At 41.8% G+C, this 20,605-nt stretch overlaps 1 protein-coding gene across 1 annotated transcript in view; it reads left to right on the top strand.

Moving 5' to 3' along the window:
• SNX24 (sorting nexin 24) overlaps window positions 1-20,605 on the top strand; it is a 90,226-nt gene that overhangs the window by 8,564 nt on the left and 61,057 nt on the right. The window contains exons 2-3 of the mRNA XM_075325049.1: window positions 2,722-2,792; window positions 4,250-4,354. Of these exons, the coding sequence (XP_075181164.1) occupies window positions 2,722-2,792; window positions 4,250-4,354 (176 nt within the window). The remainder of the gene's footprint in view (window positions 1-2,721; window positions 2,793-4,249; window positions 4,355-20,605) is intronic.

Genomic DNA, 20,605 nt, shown 5'->3' with positions numbered 1-20,605 from the left:
GTTCCTCAAATTGGTATCAACAACAACATGAGCTCAGCGCACAAAAAACCAAGCCCTCCCGCGACACTGTGGATAGAAAAATTTAAAAAAAATTCAGGTCTCTGGGAATGGTTACAGAAAATGTTTGTTTTTGACGTTTTTAAATCTACAGAGCTCATCATAAATGAGATGAGTACACCCCTTTTCAAAAGAAGATTTTAATCAATATCTCACTGAACACAAGAAGAATTCCAAAATTTTGACAATACTGAGTTTCATAGAACCTCTTTAACCCATAACATGAAAGTAAGGTTAGTGATATAACTTTCAGCAGTGTATTTAGTTTTACTCAAATTAGTTGATGCAAAACATGAATACACCCCACATCAAAAACCACTACAATCTAGTATTTTGTATGAACGCCATAATTTTTAAAGACAAATTCAGGTCCTCTGGTCCTGGAATGAGCAAGTTGGTGATGTACTGCAACATCTATCTTTTTCCATTCTTTAAAAAGAACCTCTCTTAGAGTCTGGATGGAGAGTGATGACAACCTGTCTCTTCAGAATTCTCCATAGGTGTTCGATTCAGGGTTCTGGAGTTGGTATTTATTTTGGTGGAGTTGGTATAAAATGGACCGACTCAGACTCCTAAAATATATAATAAATTGAGTACAGTAGTTCACTATGTGTTGAATATTTTTTCCTAAAAATTTTGGAAAGTTATAAAGTGTGCTATAAATTGTCTGTTTTATTCCTGAGTAGTGATGGGTGAACCCGAGCTGTAAAGTCCGGGGTCCGTACTGAACACATAGTGTTCATGCAAATGATCCCAAACACGAGCTTTCCTGGGAAGCTCATGTTACAGTTCGGGTCCAGTTTGGGTCCAGAGGCTGTAAAAAAAAAAAAAGTCACATTATTAAAAAATATTATGATTATACCTACGACGCGTCCTGCAGACTCTATCTCCTGGCCGCTTCTGCTTCCGCATCCCATCATTACTGTGCCCCACCACTAACTACCTTCCATGATGTCATAGCTATGTGACCAGTCTGGTGCGAATGTTGTTACCTCGTGGGTTACAGGAGCTTCCGTGACATCGTAACCATATGACCAGTCTGTAACCGAATTTGTGTAGAACATTCACACCAGAATGGTCACATGGCTATGACGTCATGAAAGGTCCTGTAAGTCAGTGGTGGTTACCTGGGGGCATAGCAATGATCGGACCCAGAAGCAGAAGCGGCCGGGAGACAGAGTCTGCTGGACGCGTCGTGGGACCTGTAAGTATAATGACATTGTTTATTATCAACTATATTCTTTATTTTACAGGCCCCCCACCCCATCACATAACTAAAGTCTAAGTTTGGTGTTCAGATGCAAGTTCATGTTATCTCAGAACCCGAACTAGAACTTTACAAAATGTTCGGGCGAGTCTCCTGAACACAACACCGGGGGGGGGGGGGGGGGGGGGGGGGGGGGGGGGTCACCCATCACTATTCCTGATCAAAGGATCTAGGCTTTTAGTTGAGATTAGTGATAGGCGGACATGCAGATAGCTGGCATCGGCGGGTCCAACTGCGATTAAACAAAAAACAAAAACAGTTTTGGGCCCGGAATTGATCCCGGATGTCTGGCCGGATGCTGGTCCCCATATAAGTCTATGGGGACCAGAATCTGGTGCTTTAAAGTGGTGGTAGAACTAATAAAATAAAAGCAAAAAATAGTTTAAAATAATGGCATGTGATACCCCCCAATTTTGATACCCAGACACAATAAAGCCGACAGCTGGAAGCTGGTATTCTCAGGCTGGGGAAACCCATGCTTTTTGGGCCCCTCAGCCTAAAAATAGCAGCCTGCAGCCACCCAGGATTGTCACATCCATTAGATGCGATAATCCCGGAACTTTACCCGGCTCATCCCGATTCCCCTGGTACGGTGGTAATCAGGGTAAAAAGGGGTTAATAAGAGCTCACAGCTGCCACTAAGCCCTAGATTAGTAATGGGAGGCATCTATGAGACCCCCCCATTACTAAAGTGTAAGTTAAAAGAAATAAACAAAAACACGGAAAAAAATTTTTAATGGATATATAATACAAAAAATCCCACCCTCTTTCACTCCTTTGACCTCCAAAACACCCAGGTCCGACGTAATCCACACAAGGTCCCATGACGATCCCAGCTCTGCTACATCTCAAGTGACAGCTCACGATCATAGAACATGACCACCCGATGGGAGTTTTACTCAGAGAGTGAGCCTCAGCTGTGAGTGGTGACGTCACTCAGATTATTTGTGGTCACAGCTGGAGGTTCCCATGATACTCTACCTGTGATAGCAGGCAACCTGACCAAATAAACTGCGCTCACTTCCTGTTGATTAACTTGTTTGGTCCAAAGGCGAGGAGACAGAAGCTATTACTGATTGGACGTGGGCATCGTGTGATGTCACAACATCACGTGAGCCTCGACAACACAAACTGCAGCACCGCTGGAAAATCGCAGGCATGGAAGATAAGTATAGATTTTTTTATTTTACCTGGGTGAAGCATGGGATCAGAAAGGGTTGTCCTAGTAGTGAACATAGTGGACAACCCCTTTAATCTGCAAAACTGACTAACAATTTTATTATCTAGTAGATATGTGATTTTGTTCTCCTTTCTCTCTTTCTCTACTGGTAAAATGTATCAACAACTGAGGACTGTTTTTTAAACTACTTTTTTTTCACTTTCTCTGGTCACTTTAGTCAGAGAGCAGGGTCACCTTTTACTATGTCCTGTAGCACCAGAATCCCTGTTCTCTTCCTGTATGACGAGGGTATGTGCGTATTGTATTTCCCAAGTGAGCATGGCAGGATCTGTAAGACTCCCTACACCAGTTCAGCACTCCTCTTAGGGTATGTTCTCACAATGTCTTTTTCAATCGGACATTGAGCAGGTTCTCTGCAAAACTCGCATGAAAAAGTGCTAATAAAACGCTCAATAGAATGAACATATGCATCTCTATGTAAAAAGCACTTGCTGTGCATACGTTACAACGTTTGAGTAACTTTTAGACGATTTTGAAAGACGTTAATCAATAGTACACATGAAAACCTTTGTAATAAATCTTATTTAAAACAAATTTGCTTCTTTCTCTGCCAGAATTGATCAGTCATTATCAAAATTCTCAATTCCGAGGTAAAATCTGTATTCAGTGAAGACTTTCCCATTACTGAGAAGATGGCAGAAGATGGCTCTGCCTCTGGCTCCTCCCTCTGCATCTAGCTCCTCCGTCTTCCTCTAGTGCCACTATCTTCCTCTAGCTCCTTTCTCTGACTATAGCTCCTCTCGCCGTCATAGTCTCATCAGTTCCAACTGCCCTCTCCTATCTCAGTAATGGGAAAGTCTTCACTGAATACAGATTTTACCTCAGAATTGAGAATTTTGATAATGACTGATCAATTCTGGCAGAGAAAGAAGCAAAATCCTCTGATAAGATACATTACAGAGTTTCTTATTTTCATGTGTACTATTGATTTCTGAAATAAAGATTAAAACGACGGTTACACTTTACGCATTTATAAGAAATGAGTGGACTATTTTGCAGGCGTCTTCTTCTTATATGGCTTTCTATACTTTACAGTACAAGTCATAGGAATATGCTCTTTTTATGAGAGTTTTGTCAATGTTTTTGCTGCAAAAAAAGCCATTGGTTTTTCTTTTATTGAAGGGAGTTTAAGATAGACGCTGAAAAAAACAGTTAAAAAAACCCTCAGCCGATAAACAAATGTTGAAAAGTAGTAAGAAAATGGCCAAAAAGTCTTAAGAAAAAAACAGAACACAAGGAGCATTTCCTGAGCTTGCTACCTCTTCAAAATCAGATTTCTTTGTCCACCTGAAAAGGACGTTGTGATAACACACCTCAGTCCACTTATTAGTGGGACGTGCGCTCTATAGGCGGTTAAACACTAGAAGTCCCAGAGAGGGGTCATTTAACATTTCTACCATTGAAACCCTATGGAGCTCGAAATTTCTGGGACTTCTAGTGTTAAACGTCTGCTTCCTGGCTAGCTGACATGGAGCCTGCCGTGAATTTCGGCTCACTGCAGCTGACCTGCTGTATCTTTGATCACTGTGACTCCATTAATAACAATATATTAGGGAATTACCATCTATTTATACGTTTGTTTTTTTTTTAAATTCTCTTTTAACGGCTCCTAATTTAGTTTTTTAAAGAAGGGGTTTAGTGCTGATTGATGGGATGACTGTAAAAGCATGTAATCTTTTCTACAGCTGAAGAAGAGTATTAAAACTCCAGAGATGCCCTCAAAGCATGTAAGGAACTGGATCCCTAAAGTTCTGGAGCAGAGGCGGCAAGGACTCGAGTCATACTTACAGGTAAAATGTGTTCTTTCTATCCAGGGAATATATTGTACTGTATTTCACTGCATCTCCCAGACACGGTCTCTCCAAAGTCAGACATTCCAGTCATGTATTACTATGCTCAGTCTTGATTTTACAGAAGATGACATGAGGAAGGGTGCTATGGAGCTGCAGTAGAGTATTCAGCCCCTTAAAACTCTATGGGAGTTACAAAGACAGCGCGGTGTATGGGTGGTCGTCAGGACGTATACTTGGCTGTCACGTCTTATAACTTCCCATGATTGTTATGCAGGCGAGTAGGAAATATGGACTCGAACCAGCAGTGTAGCTCGCAACGATCTGTCAGGTAAATCCAAAATCCATGAAATCCAGATCACAAGCCTAAATGTAGGGTTAAGCTGGGTTCACACATAGCGACAGCGACAACGACAACGATGTCGCTGTTACGTCACCATTTTCTGTGACGCAACAGTGACCTTGTAAGTCACTGTTATGATCGCTGCTTAGCTGTAAACACAGCAGACGCAGCAGTGATCATAACGACACGCATCGCTGTGGAAGCGATGCTGCGCTTGGTAGCTAAGGTAAATATTGGTTAACCAACCAAAGTGCTTCTCTGGTTACCCGATATTTACCTTGGTTACAAGCGCACACCACTTAGCGCTGGCTCCCTGCACTCATAGCCACAGTACACATCGGGTTAATAAGCAAACCTTTGCTTATTTCTCGATGTGTACTCTGGCTGTGTGCAGGGAGCATGGAGCCGGCAGCACAGGCAGCGAGAGAGCGGCGGACGCTGTAACTAAAGTAAATATCGGGTAACCAAGGAAAGGGCTTCTTGGTTACCCGATGTTTACCGTGGTTACAGCTTACCGCAGCTGCCAGATGCCGGCACCTGCTCCCTGCTCGCTTCAGTTTGTCACTCTCTCGCTGTCACACACAGCGATGTGTGCTTCACAGTGGGAGAACAACTTGCAAAAAATGAAGCAGGACATTCAGCAACGAGCGGCGACCTCACAGCAGGGCCCGGGTTGTTGCTGGATGTCACACACAGCGACGGGACGTCGCTGCTACGTCACAGAAAATGGTGACGTAACAGCGACGTCGTTGTCGCTATGTGTGAACCCAGCTTTAGGTTTAAAAAAGTAAGCAATTAAATCTGGCTGGTATAGAAGTGGTTAATAGGGCTTTATCCATTCAGCATATCAGGTTACATGTAATATCTAAAAATAATTAGTGTAGACTCCAGTGGAAACGTATGGCACCCTACATGCTGCACACAGGCACGGTCACTAAAATCCTATCGTCCTTTCAGTTCTGCTCTTTGATACATCTGAAAAATTGCCCGATCCGCTTTTTCTTGCAATTATCTGCATTGATTTCCTTTGTAACGCTGTTTAAATAGAAAAATAGAAGACAAAATTGGAATCTGTTCTCCCTGCGGAGCAGTCTTTTGTTTTTCTGTGATAATGGAGGCTAAAAGCACATCTCATTGAGGAGGATACATCGGAACTGAAATGTTTTTATACAGCGGTATCTGATCCGGCAGAAAATACTAGCCTCTTCTTGACTCTTATTAAAAAGTTTGGACATTTGTGTTAAATAATATTAATGGCTTCAGTTGTAAGTATTTACCAGTCCTTTTCCCGTACAAGTGAATGTATTGATTGATTTGGGCTCAGCGTAGCGGTTCAGATTATACGGCTGATTCTATCGGAACCTTAACTGCTCTTGTTAAGTGCACGGCCTATCTTTAAATGAATCAAGATGATGATGTAGATTAGCGGGAGCAGACGACCATCCATCTCTTCCTGATCAGTTAATAACTCGAATCCATCATCGTGTATATCAGCTGGATGGAGTTTATAGGATGAATTCATGTCTTCAAGAGCCGCGAAGAGCCAACTGCTTGAGCTCAGATTAGATGATAAAACACCCACTGTCTCACAGGTGCGGTGTTATTGCCGTCTGTTCTACTTACATTACAGTGCGATATTATTGGATGGTACATTGTAGTGCGGACTCTGTGGCACTTTGCAAGTTATTTTATTAAGCTTTGAAATCTTTTGAATTAGAAGAATATAACAAAACCCTCAAATATTTAGAGTAGGATGAGCGGTTTAACGCCTCGCATATATAGATAGTTCACCTAGTGCTGTAACACGACCCCCCATCAATACATTTGGGCCCGTACTGTAAATTGGTTAATTAGCACTTATTCTACAAGAGGACTGGGTGCCTCATAGTCTTATTGGTCCAAAATAATGGCCTTAAGCTATGTGCGCACACTGCATCTTTTTGACGCTGCGTTTTTGTGCGTTTTTGGCCGCTAAAAACGCACAATAACGCACCTGCGTCGAAAAAACGCATCAAAAAACGCATGCGTTTTTGCCGCGATTTGGTGCGTTTTTGGCTGCGTTTTGCTGCGTTTTTGATCTCTGCGTTTTGCTGCGTTTTTCAAATGCATTGCATGGGCGGAAAACGCAGAAAAACGCAGGAAAGAACTGACATGTCCATTTTTTTTTTTTTAACTCAACAACGCAGGTAAAAAAAACGTGTGCGGACAGCAAAAATGAAAACTCATAGACTTTGCTGGGGAAGCAAAGTCCTGCAGTTTTGAGGCCAAAAACGCACCCCAAAAACGCCGCGAAAAATGCACTGTGCGCATATAGCCTTATAGCATCTCCAAATGTAGTCGGCTATCCAGACGCTATGCAAACTACATTGGCATGTACATGAGCCTTAAAATATGTTAAAAGAAGTCTTTTTCTTTTATTACTGTAAAGATAAGGTAATTCTACTCGGCAGATGCACAAATAGCAAATAAAAAATATGATGCAGTTACGCTTTGTAAGGCAAGGTATTAGGCTGTGTGCGCACAGTGCATTTTTATTTTGTTTTTTTGATGCGTCTTTTTAGTGCATTTTTGTCACAAAACTGCATGCAAATCCTTATGCCAGCAAAGTCAGTCAGAATTCTGATGTTTTTTCCCCTTGCACATTTACAGCAGAAAATAAACTGCAGCAAGTCAATTGTTTCAGCATGTTTGCACATTTTATTTTCCACCCCAAATGTATAAAAAACGCATTGGAAAAAATTCACCAAAAATGTGGCAAAAACTGAGCGTTTTTCCTGCCAAGAAATGCAGATTTGGTGCAGAAATTTCTGCAACCAAATACTCAGCATGCACACATACCTTAAGGCTATGTGCACACGCTAAGTATTTGGTGCAGAAATTTTCTGCAACAAATCTGCATCTTCTGGCAGAAAAATGCACCAAAACCAAGGTGCGTTTCTGCTGCATTTTTAACCATGCGTTTTTGATAATGAAATCAATAAGTTTAAAGGCTGAAAAATCCAGGGAAAAACACCAAGAATTAACTTCTGAAATAAGTCTTCAAGGAAAAAATAAGCAACCTGTGCACAAGACTTCAGAATTCTCATTGACTTTGCTGACATAGACATGCAGTTTTGTGCCAATATTGCACCAAAAAAACGCATTAAAAAGCACACTGTGTGCACATAGCCTAAAGGTGCCCAGCACATTAGATAACTGGCTAAGGCCTCGCACGCTGCAGTTTTTGATACGTTTCGTGGTGACCTTTTAGTCACCACAAATGCCATGCTTTTCCTTCCCCAGCAAAGTCTATGAGATTTCAGATTTGCTTTGCTTTGCACGTTGTTTCTTTTTTCTTTGGCTGCATTTTTTAGTGACCACAAAACTGCAGCATTTCAATTCTTTTTTGCGTTTTTCCCTGCGTTTTACCCATTGGTGATCAAAAGCGCATGGTCAAAAAGTGCACTAAAAACGCATGCTATTTTTTATGTGTTTTTTTGCCACAAGATGCCTTTTTTTTCCACAGGGTGCATTTTTGTGGTTACGACATAACTGCAGCGTGCGGACATATCCTAATGCCCATTAAGTCTACAGGTATTTCTTCCAACTCCCCCATACGCTTGAACACTTGGGTCGGCTGAGCCTTAAGTCCCTCATACATATTAAAGACGTCTATGACACCAGCTGATTTTGGTTTGTACGGCTGACGTTTTAAAGGGGTGTTCTGAAATAAACAGTAATTTTCACCCTAAATCCCTATCTATAAAATGCAATAATCTAATTTAAAATATACTTTAATTAAAACTTCCTTCTCCTTCCTCGAGTGCACTAACCGGTTTTCCTTTCTTTTTCTACTTCCTTTTATTTCCCTTCGTTTGGGTATCCTAAAAGTGCATGCTGGGAAACTCAAATGAAGTGTTATAAGGGGGCACAGGCTGTTGTCAGTACCACAGCCACTATCTCCTCCTTGTATCGAAGCATAATCGACAATGCTTGTTTCATGGGCTGAGCCAGTCCTTGCGCTCTATGCCATGTGCACAATGACAGCGCTCTCTCTGTTGCCGCCTCCGTTCAGTGGTAATGAGCTGCCACCAGAGAAGAGAACACTGTTTATTGTGTGTTTTAATACTACCCGATTTGCAGAGACCAACGCCACCCCCATGAGTGCTGTCACTTTAACTTTGTATGTCGGACCACCCCTTTAATATGCATGGGGGCCTTTCAGATATCCCCAGACAGATTACGTTGAGGGACATGAGGGCTAAGCGGTTTGCATTCAATCGCTCCATCCTTTTATTCCACAGGTACATAGGCTGCTCTTCCTGTATCTTAGATAACAAAGGAGCCCTTGTTCCTGTCTAACTGGGAATCGGAAGAGGAAGCTGTTGACCGAACAATAGTACAGTCGAGAACTATCTAATCTGTGTGGGCAATCTATACAGATAGCTCGTCCTAAAGGATTTTCTCTAGTGTGAATGTGGGTCTTTTGTGTACTTGTCTAATCTGCATACATACCGAAGGTCTTCTGTATATTATGATCTCTAATTTTTTCCTTTCAATTTTTTCCTTTCTTGTATCAGTGATCTTTTTTAATAGTAGACACAATTGGGTACAATTATCATTTGTCTACACTTTGCAACTTTTTAGCTACTATTTCCTTAAAAGTGAAAAGTGCTTGTTAAAACCAATGCACAGCAGGTATACATACGTGTATATGTGTATATATATCAGAAAAATGTGCACTACAGACAGAGTTTGGACACACCTCCTCATTCAAAGAGTTTTCTTTATTTTCAGGACTCTAAAAATTGTAGATTCACATTGAAGGCATCAAAACTATGAATTAAGACATGTGGAATGAAATACTTAAAAAAGTGTGAAACAACTGAAAATATGTCTTATATTCTAGGTTCTTCAAAGTAGCCATCTTTTGCTTTCATTACTACTTTGCACACTCTTGGAATTCTCTTGATGATCTTCAAGAGGTAGTCACCGGAAATGGTTTTCCAACAGTCTTGAAGGAGTTCCCAGAGATGCTTAGCACTTGTTGGCCCTTTTGCCTTCACTCTGCAGTCCAGCTCACCCCAAACCATCTCGATTGGGTTCAGGTCTGGTGACTGTGGAGACCAGGTCATCTGGCGTAGCACCCCATCACTCTCCTTCTTAGTCAAATAGCCCTTACACAGCCTGGAGGTGTGTTTGGGGTCAATGTCCTGTTGAAAAATAAATTATGGTCCAACTAAACGCAAACTGGATGGAATAGCACGCCGCTGCAAGATGCTGTGGTAGCCATGCTGGTTCTGTATGCCTTCAATTTTGAATAAATCCCCAACAGTGTCAGCAGCAAAGCACCCCCACACCATCACACCTCCTCCTCCATGCTTCACGGTGGGAATCAGCCATGTAGAGTCCATACGTTCACCTTTTCTACAAAGACATGATGGTTGGATCCAAAGATTTCAAATTTGGACTCATCAGACCAAAGCAAAGATTTCCACTGGTCCATTCCTTGTGTTCTTTAGCCCAAACAAGTCTCTTCTGCTTGTTGCCTGTCCTTAGCAGTGGTTTCCTAGCGGCTATTTTACCATGAAGGCCTGCTTCACAAAGTCTCCTCTTAATAGTTGTTCTAGAGATGAGAAGGTGTGTCCAAACTTTTGGTTTGTACTGTATATCAAAAAACTGGTGTAAGCAGAGATATATGCCAATTACAGACTTCGTAAAGATGCACCAAATTTATAAAGAGATATACATCTCTTAGTTTCCCACATATTAGGTTTATGTTAAATTTATGCCGGGCTTGTCTAGTAACTGCCTATTGTTTCTGAGCAAATCTTCATACTATATGGAGAAATATACCTGGCTGACCAGTTCCTTTTAAGCGAAAAGACAAGTTTCAGTTAGGCTAAATTCACATGTCCAGTAGTCATCTGTTAGAACGGATCTGTTGGCAAAAAACACAACTTTTTTGTTCGTTTTGAAAATATTGATTTTTGAAGAATCCGTTTTTTTTAACATGGGAATTTATTAAAAACGGAGCCGTTAACGCATTGCTATTTATCTTCCATTTAAAACTTATCCAGTAAGCAAAAAGTGGATCCTTTACAAATGAAAGAAAAATGGATGACTAAATAGCAATCAGTTAATGACTCAGTTTTCCATAGACTCCCATATTAAAAAAATGGATCCTGCAAAAATCAATTTTTTCAAAACTGAAAAAAAGTTGTGTTTGCACAATTTTTTTTGCCAATGGATTTTTTCCAACAGATGACTACTGGACAGGTGAACTCAGCCTAAGGTGTCTACCAGTTTTGAAATGAAGAATAGCTCACAATTGAGTACCATTCAACTAATTTAACTGAAAAGTCTCCAGTAGAAGAGGATAAAGTTTGCTATTTGCTGTCTGGGCACAGCAACATGACTTCAATATTGATCAGAAGAAAGCCAACATATTGGTGTGAACAAAGGTTAATGTGGGTATAAGGCCATCACTATCGTTCCCACACTGTTCCGCTGCCTGCGCCCGGCAGGGACGCCGCTGCACTCGCTCTCTTGGACACTCGGCAGTGATGTCTGCTTCTGTCCCTTCTGCTAGCTCCCAGGGCATGCGCTCACTGCACAGGTCTCTTAGGAGTGTGCACCTCCCTGCTCTTAAAGGGCCAGTGTGCCCTAACCTGGAAGTGCCATAGGCTGAGAAGCGCTAGGTACTTCAGCCTGAGCAATGTGGTCTTTCTGCTACTGACGCGCTGCCAGTTGTCAGATCCTGTTTCCATTCCCTGCATCCTGTGTCTGTTACATGTACCTGTGTTCTAGTACCTGCCATACTTGCTGTACCTGTCTGTACCTGCCATACCTGTTTGTACCTGACATACCCTCTGCACCAGCCTGAACGAGCTGTCAAGTCTGCACCAGCCGTTCTGTCTGCACCTGAGTCCATTCCTGCATCCTTGACCCCTAGGGTCAGCTGCCACAGTGCCGTAATATCATATCAATGGAGTAGCACCTGGAGGCCACCTTCCAGCGCAAGCCTATCCTCACCATCAGAGTCTCTAGTGAAGACAAGGTACTCACTTAGTTATGCCCCTCCAGGGTGACCCGATGCGGTGGCACAGTGGATCCACACCCACCAGCACAATAGTGGGAATGTTACGTAGTGCAAACATTTGTGCGCTTCTGGCAAAAACTGCATCTGATGTGTAGTATAGTGACGTTTTTTATATTTTCTTATTGTTTATTAGCATATTCTTGGTGTGTGCCCTCCATTTGTATTGCTTATTTTGTATATTTGGGTGGCACTGTCTTGCAGGTGAAAAGTCTTTCTAGAGTAAAACTCAAGACTAAGCAAAAGCACCGCTCGTTTTCATTAATGTAACTAGTAAAGATTAATGTATATTTCTCTTGCTAATTCTTTCCAATTACTTAGCTGATATTAATTCCCCAGCTTTGTTAATTATTCCAAAGCATGGTGGGTAATTTTTAGCTATATTTCCACAGCAGGGGATTTGAACTGTATAACCTTGGCCTCCGGAAAGAAGTCTCAGCAGACCAGGCCCTCTGACTTAAGTCCATTCATTTTCAGATCAAGCCTAATTGCAGCGGACTGGCTGCCACAGGTACATCGGCGATCCTGCGCACACAGCATGTACGTCCTTCTCCGAACAAATAAGAAAAGATTAATTGTTCGTTTTCTTTCCATCCCTGGAGAAATGCCGCTGCTTAATCAAGAAAAATATATATTTCTCAGTTGCTTTTCTTATAACAAATAGCCATCCAACACAGATGGACTTTACTCAGTGAGAAATATTTCTACTTTTCTATAACTGCAGAGAAATAAATGTATAGCGGCAGTGGGATTAATTGGTGGCGTGCACATTCTTCATGGTAAGTAATTTAGCAAGTGGGGCTTTTTATTTAGAGTAATACTCTTAGATTGTATCCCCATTTGTATAGTCTGTATCTAGAGAAATCCAATCAAGCAGACAATAGCGATGAATAAAAAAATAAAAAACCACACACGCACATAGTTTTTGCAAATTGCCCTTAATTGCTTAAGCACAACATGGTTTCCAATTATAGAACTTGCTGCAAGCGAGCACCATCAATTCTGTCCTCCCCAACCTAATAAATAAGCTATCAAACTGGAACCAATTCATTGGAAGTAATTAGTTCCATACTCCGCTTTACAAGTAAGAGGCGTCTGCCCCGGCTAATGTATGGAAGTCATGTGAAGGAAAACTGGAGTTGTGTCAGTGATGGACAGATATGTTGCTGGTGTATCTCTTTGCATCGGTTCGGTACCTATAGAAGCAGCAGAGCTGAGTTTGATTGTAAATGGTCACTTTTTTACCGCTTGATCTCATTTTATAAATAATGTGCTACATAGGCAATCTGCAAATTGTAATTTATTTTAATGATGTTGTCTTGCCTCCATAGTGCCTTCAACTAGAGGCCCGATTTCTCAAGTCAGGTGTTTCTCACTCTGGTCTTGATGACAGACATGCTGGAGTTAGATTCTTTTGATTCATGAAGAGGTGCACGTCTGCTCATGAATCTGGAGCATCTGAGGAGTGGTGTGCGCCTCCGTGTGCTCTGAAAGAAATCTTACCCTTGTCAGGTGCTGAAGTGACATTTCTGTCCTACAGAACGCCACAGGTCATCATCAATTAAACAAGTTGCGGTGTCCCTCCACTATTCGGCCAATTTTGCCGGAACTGGGAGAGACTGGCATGAAAACGCAAAGACGTAAACTTTAGGTACAACTCCGAGTTGCACCTACATTTTGTAACTTTTCAAGGCTTTTACGTCAGACTGCTGGCATGAAAGCTTTGATGAATCGGGCCCTAGATGTTTTTTTTATGTCTAATTTGTTGTCCACTGTGTGTTGTCAACAGTAATCTGTATCTACCAAAAGAAATGCCAAAGCAAGAAATGGGGCAGGTCTTGATCTCTTTTCTCCTCTCCTGTGAAACTGCACACAGGTTTGGAGCTGCCAAGCTCTTGGCCGGCATAATGCTGATAACATAGGGGACATTCACTCAAAAAGAATGGGGGAAAAATTACAGAACATGAGAAACTAGACATTTACTTGAGCATATTAGACTGTTGTGTTAAAACTGCTTTTCATCACATTATGTAGAGGATGAGATCTTCAAGGCTATGAAGATTTTGTGTTAAAGGACAGATATACTTTAACCACACCCAATGCTTTATGATATCAAGAAATGTTATTTGGCAAAAGTATTTGGATACACCTCTTAATTCTTAAATATAGATTTTTCTTTAAAGAGAACCCATCACCTGATTTTATGCTACCCAGCCTCTGAGAGGCATGAATAGGAGCCCGGCCACACAATTGCAGTCAGGCTATATAATTCTCTGTTACGATCCAGCGTTTTAGAGAGCATACACTATTCAGATCCAGCCTGGGACCCTAGCCAGAAACAAGACTAGCCTAGCTCTGGGCCCAGCCAGCTTCTCCCCGTAACTCAAAGTGATTGGCAGGTGTCTTGCTATTGATGAGACATATCAATTACTTGCAGCAGCCCTGGGAGAAGATAGCCAGAGTCATAGTCAGACTAGTCTCTTCTTTGGCCATGGTCACCAGGCGGCATTTCAATAAAAAAATATATGTCCAGCCAGGCTCAGATTCGTGCCGCCCTTTAATCAGGTCACAGGTTCCCTTTACGTTCCATTATCACAACGGTATAATATACAGTCCTTCCCCATGCAGCCAGTCTTTTCAAACATTTATGAAGGAATGGGCTGTACTAAAGAGCTAACTGAATTTGAGAGTGGTACCCATAATAGTGAATCGGGTCATTCACATGTCCGTGATTTTGTGGCGACCGAGTCATCCTTGTAAAATTGAGGAAACTTAGCCGAGTTTGATCCCAGTGTCGGATCAACTACAGCAATGGAAGTCTATGGGGCCGTAGATGCCATCTGATTTCCACAAACTTTCTCGATAGGCAAAGAATAGATTTTTTTTTTTCATGTCTGAGAAAAACATATGGCACTCCGACCAAACTTTGATGATGCTTTGGTGAAACTCTGACCAAAAGTTGTTTGTTTTTTTTTCATACTTGAAAAAAATGGAATCCTCAATGAGGGTGAGAGGCATTAATGAGAAGTAAATTTGAGTAGGAACCACAGCAAATCAACCACAAAACGGCAGACCATGTAATGTTTCAGAGCGGGGTTGCCAAGTGCTGAAGCGCATATTACATTAAAGTCTCCGATGATCTACTGACTCAATAACTCCGGCCGCTATACAGTTGATGGAATTGTGGAGTTTCGCTACCAACCTGATCACTTCTGTACCAAGATCAGCTGATTGGTGGAGGTGCTGGGTGCTGCAACCCCAATTATTTGATATTGATGACCAATCATAAGGATAGGACATCAATAACAATCCCTTTACTATCAGCACAAAACTCTGTATTGGGAGCCTCATGGCGTGAATGACTATGGCCGAACAATTGATATCACGGGTGGTCTAAATCCAAAGTAATGTGGTATTATATGGTGTCCACTCAGGTGGACAAGAGCATGAATGTCTCTTTTAGTAATCCTCATTCTTCAAGGTCCATATACTCTAATAGGTTATATTTTTATTATTTTATTATATGGATGACTCCTCATCCCTCTCTGCCTGATTATGTCTGACTGGTAAGTGGAGTAAAATAGAAAAGAAGTAGTATGGAAAATACAGGGATAAAGTGGGCTAAATGGATAACTGATTAGAAGGCAAGCACTTTAAGATAAATGTAACAAATATTTAGTTTAGTGCAATTTTTTCCCATCCCATCTTTGTGTGAAGAGGGCACCTTTATAATTGCATGGCTCCAAGTTTTTTATTTTGCCCTCTCAATCCCTAAAGAGCTGTGCAAGGAACAAATGTCAAGAAGTAAAAAATGAAGAATCCTTTTGATAAAGCTTTTGTAACATTACTAAGTTCATTTTCAGAAAAAGTGTCAGATTTGGTCGTCAAAATAAATGCCTTGGGTGCGTAAAACAGAGAAAATTGTGACCCCTGAAGCGGAAAATCAATTTCAATTCATATTTTATATATCTGTAATTGCTTGTGAAAACATAGGGGCTGTTTGGAGGAGAGAAACTCGTGTGTGTATTCTTTTCAGTGTTTTACAGTTCATCACAACATCTATAGAGCTTGTCATGATATGATACCCACATATTTTACAACTCTACATGTGACATCACTGACGACGATAGAGCTCTGTAATATTACTTGTCCCTTCCGATTTCTTTTGCCATGGGTTCAAGATGCAATATAAAAAAAAAATAGGTGCACACACAATTACTAAGTGACTAAGTGATATTATACGTTGCTTAAAAATGATGCTAATGAAAAAGAGAAAAACATAGAAAAAACGTTACCAGCTCTAAAAATATATGCAACAACTACATACAATACAATAAAAAAAAAAATAATTGTGGAATATTTAGTATATTGACAAGATACAGCACAATAAATCTGCATTATAATCAGCCTCTACAATTTATTTTGAGGGATACCATATTGTATTCTTTACAGCCACAGATTTTATCTAACGAATGTAGGCTTGACATTTTTAATTTGGGCTCATCTTTTCTTAATTTTTCACAAACCTGTATATCCCTATCAGTGGTCTGGCTTATCAGTCCTTATCAGTCCTTGTCCTTGATTTTCGTGATACAGGTAAAATCAACAAAACAAACTCTAACGCCTGTCAATGCTTCCCATACACAGGAGCGCTCACTCCGCCGAGCACTCCTGTATTCTCTATGGGAAAGCCGCTGACACCTAGCTCTGCTTGCGACTTATCTATAGCAGTTATAAGCAATTGGCAATTCAAAATCAGATATTCCTAATTGATATTTCCCCCAACGATCAGCTGGCCGGCTCCCTATACACATTAGAGTGTATTCCATTGAAATTGGCATGTTAGTACAACACTAATGTGTATGGGGGCGCAATACACAAGATATATGACAGATGAACTATGGTTTGGCCGATCATCTGCCCAGCAGCGATCTCTTGTGACTCCTCCATACACAGGAGCTTACTCTGCCAAGCGCTTCTGTGTTCTCTACCAGAGAGCCTCTGCCAGACTCCTTTGGTGGCAGGTACCTTGCCATGAACAAAAGGATCAGCAGTCTCATATTGGACATAGCGGATCCTTATGTCCAGTGACATCATGTGATGGGGTACAGTTCGGAGGCCCCCATACATAGACTGCCAGTCGACCCTGCTGATATTGGTGGGTTAATCTGAAGATTGTCTACGTATGGAGGTCTTAACTGTCAACTGTGAAAAAGGAAGAGTCCTGTATGTGGAGAACATGGATTTCCTTAAACTGGTTGTTCACTATTAGGACAACCTCGTTTGTTTTCTCCAGGTAAAATAAAAAAGCCTATACTCACCTCCGCAATCAGTGTGGTCCCAGCAGTGTCCGGGCTCGCGTTCCTGGAGCTCACATCAGAGGTGCTTCTATCAATCAGAGCCGGCTTCTGTCTCCCCGGAGGGGAATATAGGCTTTTTTATTTTACCTGGGGGAAATGTGGATTCAGAAGAAGTTGTCCTAGTAGTGAACAACCCCTTTAAGCATTACCTAGATTATCTGATGATTTCTTACTTGCTTTATTTCTCGAAGATATAGAGTCATTATGGTAATTACTTTAGATTTTTCATAATGTGGTTTGCTAATACAGTCTCTAAAATGGTATCAAATCTGGACTTTACTTTAAAAGTTTAGTCTCTGGGTGTAACTAACCTGTGCGACCTTTGGGTAAAAATCACAAATTCATTGAAGAATTAAAATGGTTAGAGAATTCAGTAAAATTACTGAGGAGATGAAGTTGTTAAAAGTAATCTATTGTTGCTATATATGCTCTCATAACGAGTAGCAGGAATGTAAGATACGATCTGCCTCACATTGCAATTTCCCCCTTCCCAGTGGTGTAGGGTGGGTTGGCAATACCTGGGATAAGATAGGCAAGCCTGCCCTCACTTAACCTGTGAACCATTAGCACCCAAGGAGTTTGTTTCACCAGTCAAGTATTGAACTCCTAATCCCACAAGCACATGTATTGTAGTTTGAGGAAAATACTGATTGAAATATACTTTATGCTGTGATCTCCTATTTTCTTCTGTCTCTCGCTAAATATATATATATAATTTTAGCAAAAAGCAGAAATAAAGTAGGAGGTCAAAGCATTTGATGTTTTGCTGTCTGCTTTTTTTTTACCAGCTTTTTTAATTACATATTTTATTTACTGTAACACTTTTTTTGCCTCGGCTCTAAACCTAACCATAGTTAAGGTAAGAAAGTTTCAGAATATAAAAGTAAAGCTGGGTTCACACTAAGCGACAGCGACGTCGCTGTTACGTCACCATTTTCTGTGACGTAACAGCGACCTTGTAAGTCACTGTTATGATCGCTGCTTAGCTGTCAAACACAGCGACGCAGCAGCGATCATAACGTCGCTACATGTGCAGAGAGCAGGGAGCCGCGCACACTGCTTAGCGCTGGCTCCTTGCTCTCCTAGCTATTGTACACATCGGGTTAATTAACCCGATGTGTACTGCAGCTACATGTGCAGAGAGCAGGGAGCCGCGCACACTGAGCGCTGGCTCCTTGCTCTCCTAGCTACAGTACACATCGGGTTAATTAACCCGATGTGTACTGCAGCTACATGAGCAGGGAGCCGCGCACACTGCTTAGCGCTGGCTCCCTGCACTCCTAGCTACGGTACACATCGGGTTAATTACCTGATGTGTACTGCAGCTACATGTGCAGAGAGCAGGGAGCCGGCACTGGCAGCGAGAGCGGCGGAGGCTGGTAACTAAGGTAAATATCGGGTAACCAGGGAAAGGGCTTCCCTTGGTTACTTGATGTTTATCTTGGTTACAGCTTACCGCAGCTGCCAGACGCCGGCTCCTGCTCCCTGCTCGCTTCATTTCGTCGCTCTCTCGCTGTCACACACAGCGATCTGTGCATCACAGCGGCAGAGCGCCTTTGAAGAAAACGAACCAGGGCTGTGTGTAACGAGCAGCGATCTCACAGCAGGGGCCAGATCGCTGCTCAGTGTCACACACAGCGAGATCGCTAATGAGGTCACTGTTGCGTCACCAAAACCGTGACGTAGCAGCGATTTCGGTAGCGATCTCGCTATGTGTGAAGCACCCCTAACTCTTGGTATTTAATTAAGACAATGCTGAATCATGTGCTCTGCATAACATGATTCAATGATATCTTCCATCACTACATGCTCATCTTCTGTAATCTCCATGGCTGCTTACACAACAGGTAAGATAAGTCTTGCATCGACTGCTGTGCTCTGCATAGGCAGCATTTGAGATGACAAAGCTTCATTATATCTAGCTTTATCATTTTGAATGCCGCCTATTCAGAGCGCAGCAGCTGAATAATACACTCGTCTGGTGTGCGCAGTGTAAGAAGGTCGACGTGGGTGCTCACTGGGCGCTTGCAGTCACTGATCACTTCATAGTGTGGGGGGAGGATAATGCAAAATTTTGTGGCGTGATAGAGTGAGGCTGGGGCAAGTGCCCACCTGGCCCCTCCTTGTGATACCACCCTCCCCCTTCAACCACAACAAATAAAAAATGCCAATAATAAGACAATTGTGCAAACTTAAGCATGCTTTACATGTTGCAATTTCGCATACGATATCGTATGCGATTTGCAACGCCCCAATCGTATGTGCAGCACGTTCAATTTGTTGAACGTGCCGCACATACGATTAACCCCCATCACACATACTTACCCTCCATATGACCTCAATGTGGGCGGCGAACGTCCACTTCCTTGAGTGGGAGGGACGTTTGGCATCACATCGACGTCATGCGGCAGCCGGCCAATAGAAGCGGAGGGGCGGAGCTGAGCGGGACGTAAACATCCCGCCCACCTCCTTCCTTCCGCATTGTGGGCCGGGAGCCGCAGGAGGCAGGTGAGATCTGTTCATCGTTCCCGGGGTGTCACACACTGCAATGTGTGCTACCCCGGGTACGATGAACAATCTGACGTTCAATTCATCAGGAATGAACGATGTGCATGCGATGAACGGTTTTTCGTTCAATCGCAATTGCACGTCGCTGTCACACGCTACAACATACCTTACTATGCCGGATGTGCGTCACTTACGACGTGACCCCACCGACAGATCGTAAGATATCTTGTAGCGTGTAAAGCAGGCTTTAGAGATTTTGACTAGTTTGATTGTGGTGATCTTAGCCTTGTTGGATATTACCTGTAAATAACTTTCATGGTAAATTATTCTGTTATTAATTGCACCAAGTAATACTAGTTCTTGAGAAAAGTAAAAAGTGACATCCAATGTGGCTGCATGTCCTGTTGTCTTTCTGCGGTCGGCAGCAGCCTTATACTACAGGGAGATCAATGGATGATTTACTCCATTCTCTGCTATCCTGTACCAGTAACTTGTGATGTTATAACTTTCAGTGATTACTAATCTGACCTTTTTGGTTTTCAGATATATATTTTTTTTATACATATAAATACAAAGTGACGCTTTCTTTTGATACCATATCCTACTCCAGCATACATGGGATTAGGGCTTCTTTGGGGTAGAACAATAGTAAAATTATTTTTGAATCAGTGTTATAATGAGTTTGTACATTATGGACACATGACTAATTCTTAACTTTCTAAATGTGTTTCCCCAAGGCCAGACAAGATAGTGCATGTCATGTCATGTTTAGTAGCACAGCAGAAAATCACATTGTAAAAATTCCTATTCTTGATGACCATTGCTGTAAACACGAAATTGTAGCAAAGATTTGAATTTATGTTATAATCTGAAAAGTCGAGTTATTTTAAGACAATACAACACGATAAGGAGGACCGGTCACCTGCCTTAAATGTGTAATTATTTTTACCAATGCTGCTGTT

The sequence above is a fragment of the Anomaloglossus baeobatrachus genome, chromosome 1, assembly GCF_048569485.1.
Source record: "Anomaloglossus baeobatrachus isolate aAnoBae1 chromosome 1, aAnoBae1.hap1, whole genome shotgun sequence".
In the NCBI taxonomy this organism is placed as follows: domain Eukaryota; kingdom Metazoa; phylum Chordata; class Amphibia; order Anura; family Aromobatidae; genus Anomaloglossus; species Anomaloglossus baeobatrachus.
The sequence above is the reverse complement of the archived record's forward strand: the minus strand, read 5'-3'. Positions and strand labels throughout refer to the sequence as shown.